The sequence below is a fragment of the Elephas maximus genome, chromosome 9, assembly GCF_024166365.1.
Source record: "Elephas maximus indicus isolate mEleMax1 chromosome 9, mEleMax1 primary haplotype, whole genome shotgun sequence".
Lineage (NCBI taxonomy): Eukaryota > Metazoa > Chordata > Mammalia > Proboscidea > Elephantidae > Elephas > Elephas maximus.
In genome coordinates this window covers 47,336,746-47,353,123 of record NC_064827.1, presented here as the reverse complement: position 1 = coordinate 47,353,123, position 16,378 = coordinate 47,336,746, and the positions used below count along the sequence as shown (strand labels likewise).

Here is a 16,378-nt window from a genome sequence, read left to right as displayed (position 1 = left end):
TTTGGTTCTTTTTCATATCTACTTAGTCACTTTGATATTCTCTTGTTCCTTACTCACATTTTCAATTCCCTTTTTAATTTAAATAAGTACATTATTTTATATCCTGTGTCTGTCTGATACTGTGAATATCTGAAGTCTTTGCTGGTCTGTTTCTGATGCCTCTTGATCAAGGTGTCTTGTTTCCTTGTGTTTGTGTTTTTTTTACTGTGAGCTCTTATTCTTGGCATTTTATTTGTGGAACCCTTAGAGGCCTTAGTTGAAGGTGGGCTTCTCTAGAGAGGATTGCATGTGTCCCTACCAAGCATCTGGGGCACTGACATCTCAAGATCATTTTAAGCTGGTCTCAACTTGAGGTTTTTGGATAAGGCACGAAATGTGAATTCAGGTTTAGAAACCACACACGGGGTAGCTTATAGTTACGGAATCTCATTAGTGTTTTTTTTTCCCCCTAATTATTCACTCAGTAACAAGGTTTTCCTTCCAGCCTACGGAGAAAAGAACAAAGGGACTTGGTTTATGTTTTATTCTCCTTATTCTGTAGTAGGGTCCCAGCTTTATGTGGTTTATATTTAAAACTGTATGCTGAGCAAATAAATCCGAGAAGCTGAACTATATGAAGAAGAACACAGCATCAGGATTGAAGGAAGACTCATTAACAACCTGAGATAGGCAGATGACACAATCTTGCTTGCTGAAAGTGAAGAGGACTTGAAGCACTTACTGATGAAGATCAAAGACTACAGCCTTCAGTATGGATTGCACCTCAGCATAAAGAAAACAAAAATTCTTACGACTGAATCAATAAGCAACATCATGGTAAATGGAGAAAAGATTGACATTGTCAAGGATTTCATTTTCCTCAAATCCACATTTAATGCCCACGGAAGCAGCAGTCAAGAAATCAAATGGTGTATTTTATTGGGCAAATCTGCTTCAAAAGACCTCTTTAAAGTGGTAAAAAAAACAAAGATGTCACTTTGAGGACTGTTGTTGACTTAATTATGTCCCCTAAAATTGTATGTCAACCTGGTTAGTCCATGGTTCTCTGTATTGTGTGATTGCCACCATTTTGTCATCTGATGTGATTTTCCTATGTGTTGAAAATTCTACTTCTATGATGTTAATGAAGTCAGATTGGCCCTCCTCAGGCCTCAGGAGTTGTGTCAATGAGGCAAGACTCAATCTACAGGATTAGGTTGTGTCTTGAGTCAATCTTTTTTGAGACATAAAAGAGAGAGGCGTGCACAGAGACATGGAGACCTCATTACCACCAAGCAAAAAGAGCCAGGAGCTTGCATCCTTTGGACCCGGGATCCCTTGTGCTCAGAAGCTCCTAGAGCACGGGAAGATTGATGACAAAGACATTCCCCCAGAGGCGACAAAGAGAGAAATCCTTCTCTTGGAGCTGGCATTCTGAATTCGGACTTCTAGCCTCCTAGACTGGATTCTACATGGAAAATACTAAACAATGCAGGAAGCATCAAAAGAAGATGGGAGAGGCGGGGCTGGGATGGCTGAATAGCCAGATACTTCTGGTAATCTGTCTTACAACAAAGACCCGAAAAATCAAGTGAAACAATTATATTTATGACAACCTAGGAGCCCTGAACATCAAAGGCAAAGTTAGAAAATGGACTCAGTGGCAGGGGTAGAGTGAGACCATTCAGAAGCAGAGAGGAGTTGCCAGACCTGAATCACTGAGATCCCTCAGGCACCATTCCCGGAAGTGGCTGCAGTGGGCTGGTGGTAAAGTTCGGCTGCAGTTTTCTCAGGGAGAAGCAGCCAAGCTGCACAGCCTACTCATGTCTCTGGAACTAGAGAAGAACAGCACTCTCGGCAAAAGCTAAGTACTTGCATATACTTTACTGCACCACCCACCCCCAAGCTGGCTTCACTGGCTGATTTCCCTAGGCCTGTGATAGACCCATCTGAGCGCCCTGAGCCATGCTCCCGGACTTGGAGAAGGAATAAATTCACAACAGGAGTTAAAAGATAATTTGCCAGCTCCACTAACCTGGGGATCTCAGGAGAGAAGTGGCTCCTGGCCAGGCATAAATGGTCCGTGAACTTTGAATACCTTTCCCTTCTGCTTGGACTGTATGGGCCTATTCCAGGGAAATAGGCCCTTGCTGGCAGACTGTGACTGTTTAAGCTGTGCGATGGAGAAGTGGGTGTTTGATATTTGACACGGCTTTGCCTATTAAACAGGGTCCTCACCTACCCACATCAGGGGCCTAAGGACTGGTGGCTCCTCTCAGGTCACCCAGCCCCCACAACAGGGGTCCAAGGATAACTGGTACCTCCCAGTCCTTACAACCAAAAGCAGTGGGTGCCCATGGTCTGTCTGTAGAACCCACCCACCTCTAGGGAAGATGGATGTGCTTTCCTCAGAGACACTCGGGGGACGGTTCTCAGCCCCCTGCCTTGTTCAGAGCATGACCCACTGCTGCAACCAGATACCAATACCTACACCAAACACTCCTGCCCCTCTAAGACTGTAGGACAGAGCCTGTACCACACACTTGATGACCAGCTACCTGGACACCTGAGCTGAATCCACACAAGAAAAGTGAATGGACTCATAAGATCATATACCTGATAACAGCTCTAGCCATCTGGTGACAGGATGTCAGAGCTCGAGAGGCGAAAAAAAACAAGCTAGCTCACTCAAGCAATCCATTTGGGCATATCAAAACAAAACAAAGCAAGAAACTAGGATACAGTAAGCAAACATAAAATAAACAAATACAATAACTTATAGATGGCTCGGAGACAACAGTCAGTATCAAACCACATAAAGAAACAGACCATGATCGCTTCAACAAGCTCTCAAAACAGAGAATCAAAGGATCTTCTGGATGAAGGTGCTTTCCTGGAATTACCAGATGCAGAATTCAAAAAGATGAATATACAGAACTCTTCAAGACATAAGGAAGGAGAGATCAGACAATACACAGAACAAGCCAAGGAACACACAGATAGAACAGCTGAAGAAATTAAAAAGGTTCTTCAAGAACATAATGAAAAATTTAATAAGCTACAAGAATCCATAGAGAGACATCAATCAGAAATTTGGAAGATTAACAATAAAATTACTGAATTAGACAACTCGATAGAAAGTCAGAGGAGCAGAATCGAGCAAGTGGAAGGCAGAATTGGGGACTTTGAAGATAAAGCACTTGGTACCAATATATTTGAAGAAAAATCAAATAAAAGAATTAAAAAAATGAAGAAACCTTAAGAATCATGTGGGACTCTATCAAGAGAAATAACCTACAAGTGATTGGAGTACCAGAACAGGGAGGGATAACAGAAAATACAGAGAGAATTATTGAAGATTTGTTGGCAGAAAACTTCCCTGATATCCTGAAAGATGAGAAGATATCAATCCAAGATGCTCATCGAACTCCACGAGGTAGATTTTAAAAGAAAGTCACAAAGACATTTTATAATCAAACTTGCCAAAACCAAAGATAAAGAGAGAATTTTAAGAGCAGCTAGGCATAAACAAAAAGTCACCCACAAAGAACAGTCAATAAGAATAGGCTCAGACTACTCGGCAGAAACCATGCAGGCAAGAAGGCAATGGGATGACTTATATAAAGTTTTGAAGGAAAAAAATTGCCAGCCAAGAATCATATATCCAGCAAAACTGTCTCTCGAATATGAAGGTGAAATTAGGACATTTCCAAATAAATAGAAGTTTAGGGAACTCATAAAAACCAAAGCAAAACTATAAGAAATACTAAAGGGAGATCTCTGGTTAGTAAATCAATAATATCAGATATCAACCCAAGACTAGAACACTGGACAGAGCAATCAGATGTTAACCCAGACAGGGAAATCACAAAAATAAATCAATACCAAAAAAAAAAAAAAAAAAAACCCTCAAAATGGGGAAACAGCAATGTCATTCTGTAAAAGAAGACCACATTAAAATAATAAAGAGGGACTAAGCAATGTAGACATAGATCTTTCATATGGAAGGGAAGACAAGGCGATATAAGGAAATAAAAGTTAGGTTTAAACTTAGAAAAATAGGGGGAAATATTAAGGTAACCACAAAGGAGACTATCCTACTCATCAAAATAAAATACAAGAAAAAAATAGAGACTCAGCAGAAACGAAATCAACAAAAACGAATAAGAGGAAAAGACAATAGATAAAGATAAACTACTGAGCACAAAAAATTAAGTGGGAAAAAGAAACTTTCAACAACAACAAAAAAAAAGACATCAAAATGACAGCACTAAACTCATACCTATCCATAATTATGCTGAATGTTAATGGACTAAATGCACCCATAAAGAGACAGACAGTGGCAGAATGGATTAAAAAAAACATGATCTGTATGCCGCCTACAAGAGACACACCTTAGACTTAGAAACACAAATAAACTAAAACTCAAAGGATGGAAAAAAAATATATCCAGCAAACAACAATCCAAAAAGAGCAGGAGTGGCAAAATTAATTTCTGAAAAAATAGACTTCAAAGTTAAACCCCCTACAAAAGATAAGGAAGGACACTACATATTGATTAAAGGGACAATATACCAGGAGGATATAATCATATTAAATATTTATGCACTCAGTGACAGGGCTGCAAGATACATCAAACAAACTCTAACATCACTGAAAAGTGAGATAGACAGCTCCACAGTTATAGTAGGAGACTTCAACACACCACTTTCGGTGAAGGACAGGACATCCAGAAAGAAGCTCAACAAAGACACGGAAGATCTAAATGCCACAGTCAACCAGCTCGACCTTATAGACATATACAGAACACTCCACCCAACAGCAGCCAAGTATAATTTCTTTTCTAGTGCACATGGAACATTCTCTAGAATAGGCCACACATTAGCTCATAAAGCAAGCCTTAGCAGAATCCAAAACATCAAAATATTACAAAGCATCTTCTCTGACCATAAGACCATAAAAGTAGAAATCAATGACAGAAAAACCAGGGAAAAGAAATCAAACACTTGGAAACTGAACAATACCCTGCTCAAAATAGACTGGGTTATAGAAGACATTAAGGATGGAATAAAGAAATTCATAGAATCCAGTAAGAATGAAAACACTTCCTATCAGAACCTTTGGAACATAGCGAAAGCAGTACTCAGAGGTCAATTTATGTCAATAAATGCACACATACAAAAAGAAAGGCCAAAATCAAAGAATTATCCCTACAACTTGAACAAATAGAAAGAGAGCAACAAAAGAAACCATCAGACAGTAGAAGAAAGGAAATAATAAAAATTAGAGCAGAACTAAATGAAACAGAAAAACAACTGAAAGAGTTAACAAGACCAAAAGCTGGTTCTTTGAAAAAATGAACAAAATTCATAAACCATTGGCCAAACTGACAAAAGAAAAAAAAGGAGAGGAAGCAAATAACCTGACTAAGAAATGAGATGGGCGATATTACAACAGACCCAAATGAAATTAAAAAAATCATACCAGATTACTATGAAAAATTGTACTCTTGACAAATTTGAAAACCTAGAAGAAATGGATGAATTCCTAGAAACACACTGCCTACCTAACCTAACACAAACAGAGGTAGAACAACTAAATAGACCCATAACAAAAGAAGAGATTGAAAAGGTAATCAAAAAACTCCCAACAAAAAAAAGTCCTGGCCCAGATGGCTTCACTGCAGAGTTCTACCAAACTTTCAGAGAATTAACACCACTACTACTAAAGGTATTTCAGAGCATAGAAAAGGACGGAATACTCCCAAACTCATTCTGTGAAGCCAGCATATCCCTGATACCAAAACCAGGTGAAGACACTACAGAAAAAGAAAATTACAGACCTATATCCCTTATGAACTTACATGCAAAAATCCTCAACAAAATCCTAGCCAATAGAATTCAATAACATATCAAAACAATAATTCACCATGACCAAGTGGGATTCATACCAGGTATGCAGAGATGGTTCAACATTAGAAAAACAATGAATGTACTCCATCATACAAATAAAACAAAAGACAAGAACCACATGATTTTTTCAATCGATGTAGAAAAGGCATTTGACAAAGTTCGACACCCATTCATGATAAAAACTCTCAGCAAAACAGGAATAGAAGGAAAATTCCTCAACATAACAAAGGGCATTTATACAAAGCAAACATCATCCTAAATGGAGAGAGTCTGGAAGCATTCCCTTTGAGATCGGGAACCAGACAAGGATGCCCTTTATCAACCACTCTTATTCAACACTGTGCTGGAGGTCCTAGCCAGGGCAATTAGGCTAGATAAAGAAATTAAGGGCATCCAGATTGGTAAGGAAGAAGTAAAAGTATCTCTATTTCTAAATGACATGATTTTATACACAGAAAGCCCTAAAGAATCCTCAAGAAAACTACCGAAACTAATACAAGAGTTCAGCAGAGTATAAGGATACAAGATAAACATACAAAAATCAGTTGGATTCCTCTACACCAACAAAAAGAACATTGATGAGGACATCACCAAATCAATGCCACTTACAGTAGCCCCAATACTTAGGAATAAATCTTACCAGAGATGTAAAAGACCTATACAAAGAAAACTACTTGACGCTACTGCAAGAAACCAAAAGAGACCTACATTAAGTGGAAAAACATACCTTGCTCATGGATAGGAAGGGTTAACATTGTAAAAATGTCTATTCTACCAAAAGCCATCTATAGATACAATATAATTCTGATGCAAACTCCAATGACATTTTTTAACGAGATGGAGAAACAAATCACCAACTTCATATGGAAGGGAAAGAGGCCCGAGATAAGTAAAGCATTATTGAAAAAGAAGAACAAAGTGGGAGGCCTCACTCTACCTGATTTTAGAACCTATTATACCACCACAGTAGTCAAAACAGCCTGGTACTGGTACAACAACAGATACATAGACCAATGGAACAGAATTAAGAATCCAGACATAAATTCATACACATTTGAACAGCTGATATTTGACAAAGGCCCAAAGTCAGCGAAATGGGGAAAAGACAGTCTTTTTAACAAATGGTGCTGGCAAAACTGGGTATCCATCTGCAAAAAAATGAAACAAGATCCATACCTCACACCATGCACAAAAACTAACTCGAAATGGATCAAAGTCCTAAATATAAAATCTAAAACAATAAAGATCATGGAAGAAAAAATAGGGACAATGGTAGGAGCCCTAATGCATGGCATAAACAGTACACAAAACATTACTAACAATGCAGAAGAGAAACCAGATAACTGGGAGCTCCTAAAAATCAAACACCTATGCTCATCCAAAGACTTCACCAAAAGAGTAAAAAGATTACCTACAGACTGGGAAAAAGTTTTTAGCTATGACATTTCCAGTCAGCATCAGATCTCTCAAATCTACATGATACTGCAAAAACTCAACTACAAAAAGACAAATAACCCAATTAAAAAATGGGCAAAGGATATGAATAGACACTTCACTAAAGAAGACATTCAGGTGGCTAACAGATACATGAAATGCTCACGATCATTAGCCATTAGAGAAATGCAAATCAAAACTACAATGAGGTTCCATCTCACTCCAACAAGGCTGGCATTAATCCAAAAAACACAATAAATGTTGGAGAGGTTGTGGAGAGACTGGAATGCTTATACACTGCAAGTGTGAATGTAAAATGGTACAACCACTTTGGAAATCGATTTGGCGCTTCTTTAAAAAACTAGAAATAGAACTACCGTACGATCCGGCAATCCCACCCCCTGAAATATATCCTAGAGAAATAAGAGCCTTTACACGAACAGATATATGCACACCCATGTCCACTGCAGCACTGTTTACAATAGCAAAAAGTTGGAAGCAACCAAGGTGCCCATCAACAGATGAATGGATAAATAAATTACGGTATATTCACACAATGGAATACTATGCATCCATAAAGAACAATGATGAATCCTAGAAACACTTCCTAACATGGAGAAACCTGGAAGGTGTTATGCTGAGTGAAATTAGTCAGCTGCAAAAGGACAAATATTGTATAAGACTACTATTGTAAGAACTCGAGAAATAGTTTAAACAGAGAAGAGAATATTCTTTGGTGGTTACGGGTGGGGGAGGGAGGGAAAGCGGTTTTCACTAATTAGATAGTAGATAAGAACTACTTTAGGTGAAGGGAAAGACAACACACAATACAGGGGAGGTCAGCACAACTGGACTAAACCAAAAGCAAAGAAGTTTCCTGAATACACTGAACACTTTGAAGGCCAGTGTAGCAGGGGCAGGGGTTTGGGGACCATGGTTTCAGGGGACATCTAAGTCAACTGGCATAATAAAATCTATTAAGAAAACATTCTGCATCCCACTTTGGAGAGTGGCGTCTGGGGTCTTAAATGCTAGCAAGCGGCCATCTAAGATGCATCAATTGGTCTCAAACCACCTGGAGCAAAGAAGAATGAAGAACACCAAAGACACAGGGTAATTATGATTCCAAAAGACAGAAAGGGCCACATAAACCAGAGGCTACATCAGCCTGAGACCAGAAGAACTAGATGGTGCCCAGCTACAACTGATGACTGCCCTGACAGGGAACACAAAAAAGAACCCCTGAGGGAACAGGAGAGCAGTGGGATGCAGACCCCAAATTCTTGTAAAAAGACCAGACTTAATGGTCTGAGACTAGAATGACCCTGGAGGTCATGGTCCCCAGACCTTCTGTTAGCCCAAGACAGGAACCATTCCTAAAGCTAACTCTTCAGACAGGGATTGGACTAGACTATGGGATAGACAATGATACTGGTGAAGAATGAGCTTCTTGGATCAAGTAGACACATGAGACTATGTTGCTATCTCCCGTCTGAAGGGGAGATGAGAGGGTAAGGAGGGTCAGAAGCTGGCCAAATGGACTTGAAAAGAAATAGAGGAGGGAATGACTTTGCTGTCTCATTATGGGGAGGGCGATGAGGAATATATAGCAAGGTGTTTATAAATTTTTGTATGAGATTCCGACTTGGTTTGTAAACTTTCACTTAAAGCACAATAAAAATTAAAAAAAAAAAAAAAGAAGGAAGATGGGAATACATAGTCACCAAACCAAAAAGGATTGATTGACATTCAACCATTTCAGGAGGTAGCATATGATCAGGAACCAGTAGTACTAAAGGAAGAAGTCCAAGCTGCACTGAAGGTACCAACGAAAAACACGGCTCCAGGAATTGATGAAATACCAATTGAGATGTTTCAACAAACAGATGCAGCACTGGAAGTGCTCACTCATCCATGGCAAGAAATTTGGAAGACAGCTACCAACTGACGAGAAGAGATCCATACTTATGCCTGTTCCCAAGAAAGGTGATCCAACCGAATGTGGAAATTATTGAATAATATCATTAATATCACATTCAAGTAAAATTTGCTGAAAATCATTCAAAAGTGGCTGCCGCAGTATATTGACAGGGAACTGCCAGAAATTCAAGCTGGATTCAGAAGAGGATGTGGAACCAGGGGTATCATTGCTGATGTCAGATGGATCCTGGCTGAAAGCAGAGAATACCAGAAAGATGTTTACCTGCATTTTATTGACTATGCAAAGGCATTTGACTGTGTGGATCATAACAAATTATGGATAATATTGTGAAGAATGGAAATTCCAGAACACTTAATTGTGATCATGTGGAACCTGTACATAGATCAAGAGGCAGTCATTCTAACAGAACAAGGGGGTACTGCATGGTTTAAAGTCAGGAAAGGTGTGTGTCAGGGTTGTATCATTTCATCATACCTCTTCATTCTGTATGCAGAGCAAATAATCCGAGAAGGTGGACTATATGAAGAAGAATGGGCATCAGAATTGGAGGAAGACTCATTAACAACCTGTGATATGTGGATGACACAACCTTGCTTGCTGAAGGTGAAAATGACTTGAAGCACTTACTAATGAAGATCAAAGGCCACAGCCTTCAGTATGGATTACACATCAACATAAAACAAAAATCCTCACAACTGGACCAGTAAGCAACATCATGATAAATGGAAAAAGACGGAAATTGTCAAGGATTTCATTTTACTTGGATCTACAATCAATGCCCATGGAAGCAGCAGTCAAGAAATCAAAAGAAGCATTGCATTGAGCAAATCTGCTGCAAAAGACCTCATTAAAGTGTTGAAAAGCAAAGATGTCACCTTGAAGACTAAGGTGCGCCTGACCCAAGCCATGGTGTTTTCAGTCGCCTCATATGCATGCGAAAGGTGGACGATGAATAAGGAAGACGAGAGAAGAACTGATGCCTTTGAGTTGTGGTGTTGGTAAAGAACATTGAATATACCATAGACTGCTAAAACAATGAACATGACCAGAATGCTCCTTAGATGCAAGGATGGTAAGACTATGTCTCACATACTTTGGACATGTTATCAGGAAGGATCAGTCCCTGGACAAGGACATCACGCCTGGTCAAGTAGAGGGTCAGTGAAAAAGAAGAAGACCCTCAACGAGAGGGACTGACACAGTGGCTGTAACAATGGACTTAAGCATAATAATTGTGAGGATGGCGCAGGACTGGGCAGTGTTTTGTTCTGTTGTACATAGGGTCGAGATGAGTTGGAACCGACTCAACGGCACCTAACAACAACAGACTATAAGAAAACAAATTTCTCTTTGTTAAAGCAATCCACTTGAGGTATTTCTGTTATAGCAGCACTAGATAACTAAGACAAGGATTAAGTGTGCCTGACCCAAGCCATGGTTATTTGCAATCTCCTCATATGCATGCCTTTGAATTACGGCGTTGGTGAAGAATATTGACTATACCATGGACTGCCAAAAGAATGAACAAATCTGATTTGGAAAAAGTATAGCCAGAATGCTCCTTAGAAGCAAGGATGGTTGAGACTTCGTCTCACGTACTTTGTTATCAGGAGGGACCAATCCCTGGAGAAGGACATCATGCTTGGTCAAGGATTTTACCGTATCCAAGATTTCTTCTCTTCATAGGGAGGGCTCTCTGGCTTCCCTCTGTGCCCTCCTGATGAGGAGGAGGGTCTTATGCAGGCATCAGGCCCTGGTCTAGCTCAATCTGGACCCTGGCTTCATGCCACACCACCCTCCCGTGGCACCCACCGATGAGGCAGGAGTTGTGGTACTCATCTGTCTGGCTCTGGTACTCCAGGATCTTCTTTCCGATGCTCTCTGCACACTGGTCGAAGGTTTCATACATGCAGTCAGGCCTGGTGACTGGGCGCCTCTCCTTGCGGTAAAACTCCTGCAGGAGAAGGTTGGATGTTCACTGTGGGAGCCTGGCCCGTACTCCTGGCATGCCCCACTCTGCTCTGGTCTCCATACCTCCTTGCCTTTGCTCATGTTCCCAGGAGCTGGCTCCCACAGCCCACCTGCCTGTCTCCCTGTGCCCCACTGTGCCTGTCTGCTCCCCTGCTGGGCACAAAGCTCCTGGGGCCGGAAGCTGGGCTTCTTCCTCTTGGCACACCCAGTATGTAACATGCAGTTGGTGTACAGGAAATGTGTGGTGACTGAATAAACCGATGAGTGAATGAAGTTTCTGGGAGGAAAAACACCACACACAGAATGACAGAAGCTGGGTAGCTGTGGTGGTCGGGGGTGGGATCCACTTTTCTCATTTTTCCTGCTCAGCCTCTCTCAGCAGAGTGCAGGAGGCAGAGGCAGCTGGGGAAGTGTGGCCAGCAGCAGGCAGAGGGGTGGGCGGCCGGCCCTCACCTCGATGACAGTCAACAGCAGCTCGTTGCTCTCCCAGAGGAGGGTCAGGATGATCCCTTTAAAATGCCTGCAACACATGTGAGGGAGACCTGAGGGGCCTGGACACACCAACACACACAGAACCAAAGGGGTCCCTTGCAAACACTCAGCTGCCTAGTCAGAATCAGAGTTGCCCAAGGTGTTCCTACCCAGCGTTTCTATTTCTCAAGTTTAATGTCTCTAACCTTATGTAACAAGCTGGGTTTGAGCCCTTAAAAGCTTCTCTGCTCTGTTTCAGCTTCCCTTTGGCCTGTCTGATCATCAGCACTTCAGCCTCATCACTCCCAGTCATTACTCTCACCCCGGGGCTGTTGCATAAGCTAGTCCCTCTCTAGAGAACACTGCTCACTTTCCTCTTAGTCTCTGCCACTCTTTCTCACATCCTGGCAGTGTCATTTCCTGCCCTCAGTTCTGATGCTCTCAGAGTACACCTCTGCCCTACAGCGACCCCACAGCAGATTTGGGACCGATTGTGTGTCTAGCTAACTGCCACCCAACTCTCCCAGCTGACTGTAAAGTCCAGAAGGACACCCCAGGGCATCCCCTGCACCTGTCAGGGCCTCAGTGTTTATTGAAAGAAGACAGAATGTTTCATATAAATATTAATCAAATGAACAGGACTTCTCGGAGAACCAAACATCCGCCTTCTGGAAACCCTGTCTCTTAGGCCGACTGCATGCGCACCGGAGCCTCATTTAGCACATCTGCACAGGCCCAGTGGATATTCTGGTCCGTCAGGTCAACCACTTCCAAAGTAAGAATGAAAAGTGGAACGGACGCCTTAGACCTGCACGTGGCTCCAGGACATGGGCTTTTTCACCACCTCTGACGATAAGGGACGCAGTGACTGCTGTGCACACGCATCCCTGTCGGCCACATTTCTACAGTCTACATCTACCAGTTATTTGATCTTTTCATTTTAAAATTTACTCACTGTAATTTGAGAGAATTAGAAATGTACTGAAAGTCAAGGAGGAAAAACTAATACCAGACAAGCTAATTATCTAGAGACAATCACAGTTAACATTTTATATGTGTATTGCCACCTGTGTGTAAAAGGCACCCTACTGTGCATGGTTCACAAAATCCCACAGGTAAACCCCAAGGGGTAAAAGGGCTGACAGGCAAGGGGTGCTGTGACTGTGGGTTCCTTTAATTAGGAAGGGGGGGTCCCTTTGTAGGTCTTGATAGCTTCCTAATAGTTCTCATTTTCTGAACTTGAAATTTTACTTGTTTGCTTGAAATGAAGCCATACTAAGTGAACCAGATTTTGTTTTAACCACTGAACTTTAAATAAAGGAAAGGAGAAGTGTGTATGTGGAGTGGTGGGGAGATTGAAAAATTTACGAAAACAAACATCAAAGGGGTGTGCCACCCTCCTAGGACCTATGAAACGCTTACCTTAGAAAATGTGAAATTTGATGAATGTGTCTGTCACTCAACAAATTTAGGTGAAATGGCCTGAGACAAACTGACTTTGACCCTTAACTGTCTCCCCTTCCCCTCCCCCTCTCCTTCTGCTTTTGTGCTCCATCCCTCCTTATTTTTCCCCTTAGCCAGGCCTGGTTTAGGCACCCCTTGACTGAAACAACAGGTTAAATGGAGCAAAAGGAAAAGCGCCTGGACACTTACTGGGCTGGAGGAGGCGACTTCTCCCCAAGTATCTGGTACTTCTTGTCCATTCGGTTGTGCTTGGAGTACCGGCTGAAGCTGTGCGACAAAGGCAGATCAGTGCCCTGGGGACTGAGGATAGGCAACAAGCAGATGGGGCCTCAAGGCCCGCGCTGGGTCACCGGAGGGATGGGCTCACCCATGGGGCAACCTAACTCCCTTCTGGGACCAACCACTTCCAGATACCTCCACACTCCTCAGTGCCTCTGAAGATATTGTTGGTAAAGAAGCCATAAACTGATAAAACCAAACTTACGCCACTGAGAGACGGCAGAAGGGCAGAAGTGCACAGGCCCAGAAATGTGCAAAGAGAAGCAGGTTGAGCAACATGTAGGGTTGCCAAGTTTAGCAAATAAAAATGGAATGCCTAGTTTGAATTTCAGATAAGCAACAGATACTTTTTTGAGTATAAGTTTGTCCCAAATGAGAAGTCCCTAAGTGGCACAAGCGCTTGACTACTAGCTGAAAGGTTGGCAGTTCGAAACCACCCAGAGGCATCCCGGAAGACAGTCCTGGCGATCTGCTTCTGAAAGGTCACACAGCCTGGAAAACCCTACGTGGAGCGTTCTACTCTGCACACGTGGGGTCACTAACAACTGGTTAGCTAGCAACTAACACCAACAACAATGTTTCCTGTGTTGCATGGGAGAAGGCCTCCATTTTATTGGACACCCAAACATTTTCTAACCGAGCAGTGGTTTCTCTCACTGCCACTTTCGCAAAACTGCATATTAAACCATGCTAACCATGGTGTATAGAAGACCAAGATAGTTTGTTCAGCCATGTGTCTTCTGTCACCCACCTTCTATAAAATCCTCGTGCGTGGGTCAGCCAGCTGGAGGCCTGACAGTGTGTGGGACAGCTTAGAGAACACAGCACACCACCAGAACACCAAGGCACAGGACTTCTACAGTTCCTTCATGACACCCAAGGAAAACCACCTGTTCTGTGGCTCAGCTGTCCCTCTTTCTAACCATGAGGATGTGTGTGTTTGACAGGGATTTGGATCACCAGGTGTCACCACCGAAAATCACTAAGCCCCCAGGCATGTTCTCAAGATGGAAGGTCTGTGTGAAAGACCTCACACAGCAGGAATAAGCTCAAGCCTAACTAATGTCGTGTCAGAGTCTCGGAGCCAGAGCCCCAGTGCTGCATGCTGAGAACAAAGTCTGGTAAAGCAACGAGGTCCTCTCTGGCCTCCGTTTACTGGGGACAGGGTGAGGGTCTGAGAGGGAAGATTCCAGGACAGCTTTGGCTGGGAGAAGGGGCCTGTCCTACCCCAGTGTCCCTACCTCCCTACGGAGATGGCACTGGCAACGGACAAGGCCTTCTTCAGGGAGTTCTCCCCCCGGCGCCCAGGTCGCTTGAAGCCTTTGGGGATGAGTGCCCAGGACAAGAGCAGAAGACAGGAGGTGAGGATGGATCACGTGGCACTGTACTTCCCCACCGCCGGCTGCCCAGAGACCAACAGCCCTATTCGCTTTTACCTGTCTGGGACCGATCTTTTTCACACAAATGGCCTGAGGATTTTGTGTCAGGAAGTCTGAAAGCGAACGAAAGGATGTGAGCTTTTCCGAAATGACTGTGAGGACAACACAGGCACTGGACACCATCGTGTCCTCATGGGGAAACTGAGGCTTCAGGAGGTCAAGCCGCTTGCCTGAGGACAAAGGCTGTCAGGGTGGGGCTCACACAGAAACTCAGGCATGGGCCTCCAAAGCCACCCCTTGAAGGCTCAGGGCTGTAGGCCACAATGCAGGGCCCCACTATGTGCCCAGGACCACTCACTGCAGGATCCTTTTGACCACCTCCACGACTGGGTCCTCAATCATGGACTTCCCCATGCGGCTCGGCTGGGCGAAGGACTCCGGGGTGACCACGTCCACCTTGGCATCTTCTTCAAGGACTTCTGATGACACCAAGATGTCACTCTCCACCTCTGGTTCAGTCATGATGTGGTCCTGCAGGCCAGAGAGGAGACGTACAGTATGTGAGGACCGATCCAGGTGCTGGGGAGACTGGCAGGCCTGGGTCCACTTCCTAGACCCATCACCACTACCCACCCTCTCTGAGCCTCCTTTTCTTTTCTATGAAATGGCGATGATCATCTCTCCCTTAGAGGGTTGTTCATTCATCCATTCAAATATGAATGCATGCATGAGCAGCTCCAAAAATGTTTCCTGAGTGTTTGCTCTCTGCAAGACTCTGTCCTGGCTCCTGAGGACACAGTGGGGAAGAAGTCACACATGACCCTTGTCCTCATGGAGCTTAGACTCTAGCCAGGGGAAGGTACTTAACATACACTAATCCAAATAAATATTTGGTCAAAATTGGGATCGGTGCTATGAAGGAAAAGTTCCAGCATCTTCTGTGAGATTAAAGTGAGACTGAAGGTCACAGGTCTGTGAGGCCAACCCCACAGATGTGCCCAAGCAGTGTTTTTGACCAAATAGATGACTGAATGAATGAATGAATGCTTGGACGAATGAGTGGCCAACTTCCCCATGAGTTGCATCTCAGAGAAAGGGTCGAATTGGTGGCCGACAATTAGTGTTTAGTTAAACCGTTCCCTATTTTATTCTGTGTCTGGTCTCAGTGATAAGCTGTAAGCCCCTCGAGGGAAGGACCCAGGCTAGGCTCAGTAATGGACGTGCAGTGGACCCTTAGTGTTGGCTGCATGGTGGAAAGTGCATCCCCATAGCAGGGCTGCTTCAAAACGTGACTGTGAGAGACAAGGATTGGAGGTGGCTAGCGCAGAACTTGAGGGGCATTCTCTTATGCATGTCACTGGCTCTGTGACCCTCCCCAGGAATCAACTGAGCACCTCCTGCGTGCAAAGCCTGGGTGAGATGTGGGTGTGGAGTGAGGGCAATGTGGGCTCTGCCCTCTTGGAGTTCACAGTCTTGAGGGACACAGCCTGTTAAATGGGGACAGCCTGTGTCAGGTAAAAGGGCTTAAACTTGACCCTGAGGGTAGA

At 43.3% G+C, this 16,378-nt stretch overlaps 2 protein-coding genes across 2 annotated transcripts in view; one reads left to right on the top strand and one right to left on the bottom strand.

Annotated features, from left to right (window-relative positions):
• Positions 1-16,378, top strand: part of XPA (XPA, DNA damage recognition and repair factor) — a 556,316-nt gene that overhangs the window by 256,197 nt on the left and 283,741 nt on the right. The window lies entirely within an intron of this gene.
• The window catches only part of CCDC180 (coiled-coil domain containing 180), a 61,020-nt gene that overhangs the window by 5,114 nt on the left and 39,528 nt on the right, over positions 1-16,378 (bottom strand). Inside the window, exons 29-34 of the mRNA XM_049894951.1 lie at positions 15,190-15,362; positions 14,889-14,944; positions 14,694-14,772; positions 13,363-13,440; positions 11,692-11,758; positions 11,080-11,221 (exon numbers count right to left, since the gene is read on the bottom strand). Coding sequence (XP_049750908.1) covers positions 11,080-11,221; positions 11,692-11,758; positions 13,363-13,440; positions 14,694-14,772; positions 14,889-14,944; positions 15,190-15,362 — 595 coding nt within the window. The remainder of the gene's footprint in view (positions 1-11,079; positions 11,222-11,691; positions 11,759-13,362; positions 13,441-14,693; positions 14,773-14,888; positions 14,945-15,189; positions 15,363-16,378) is intronic.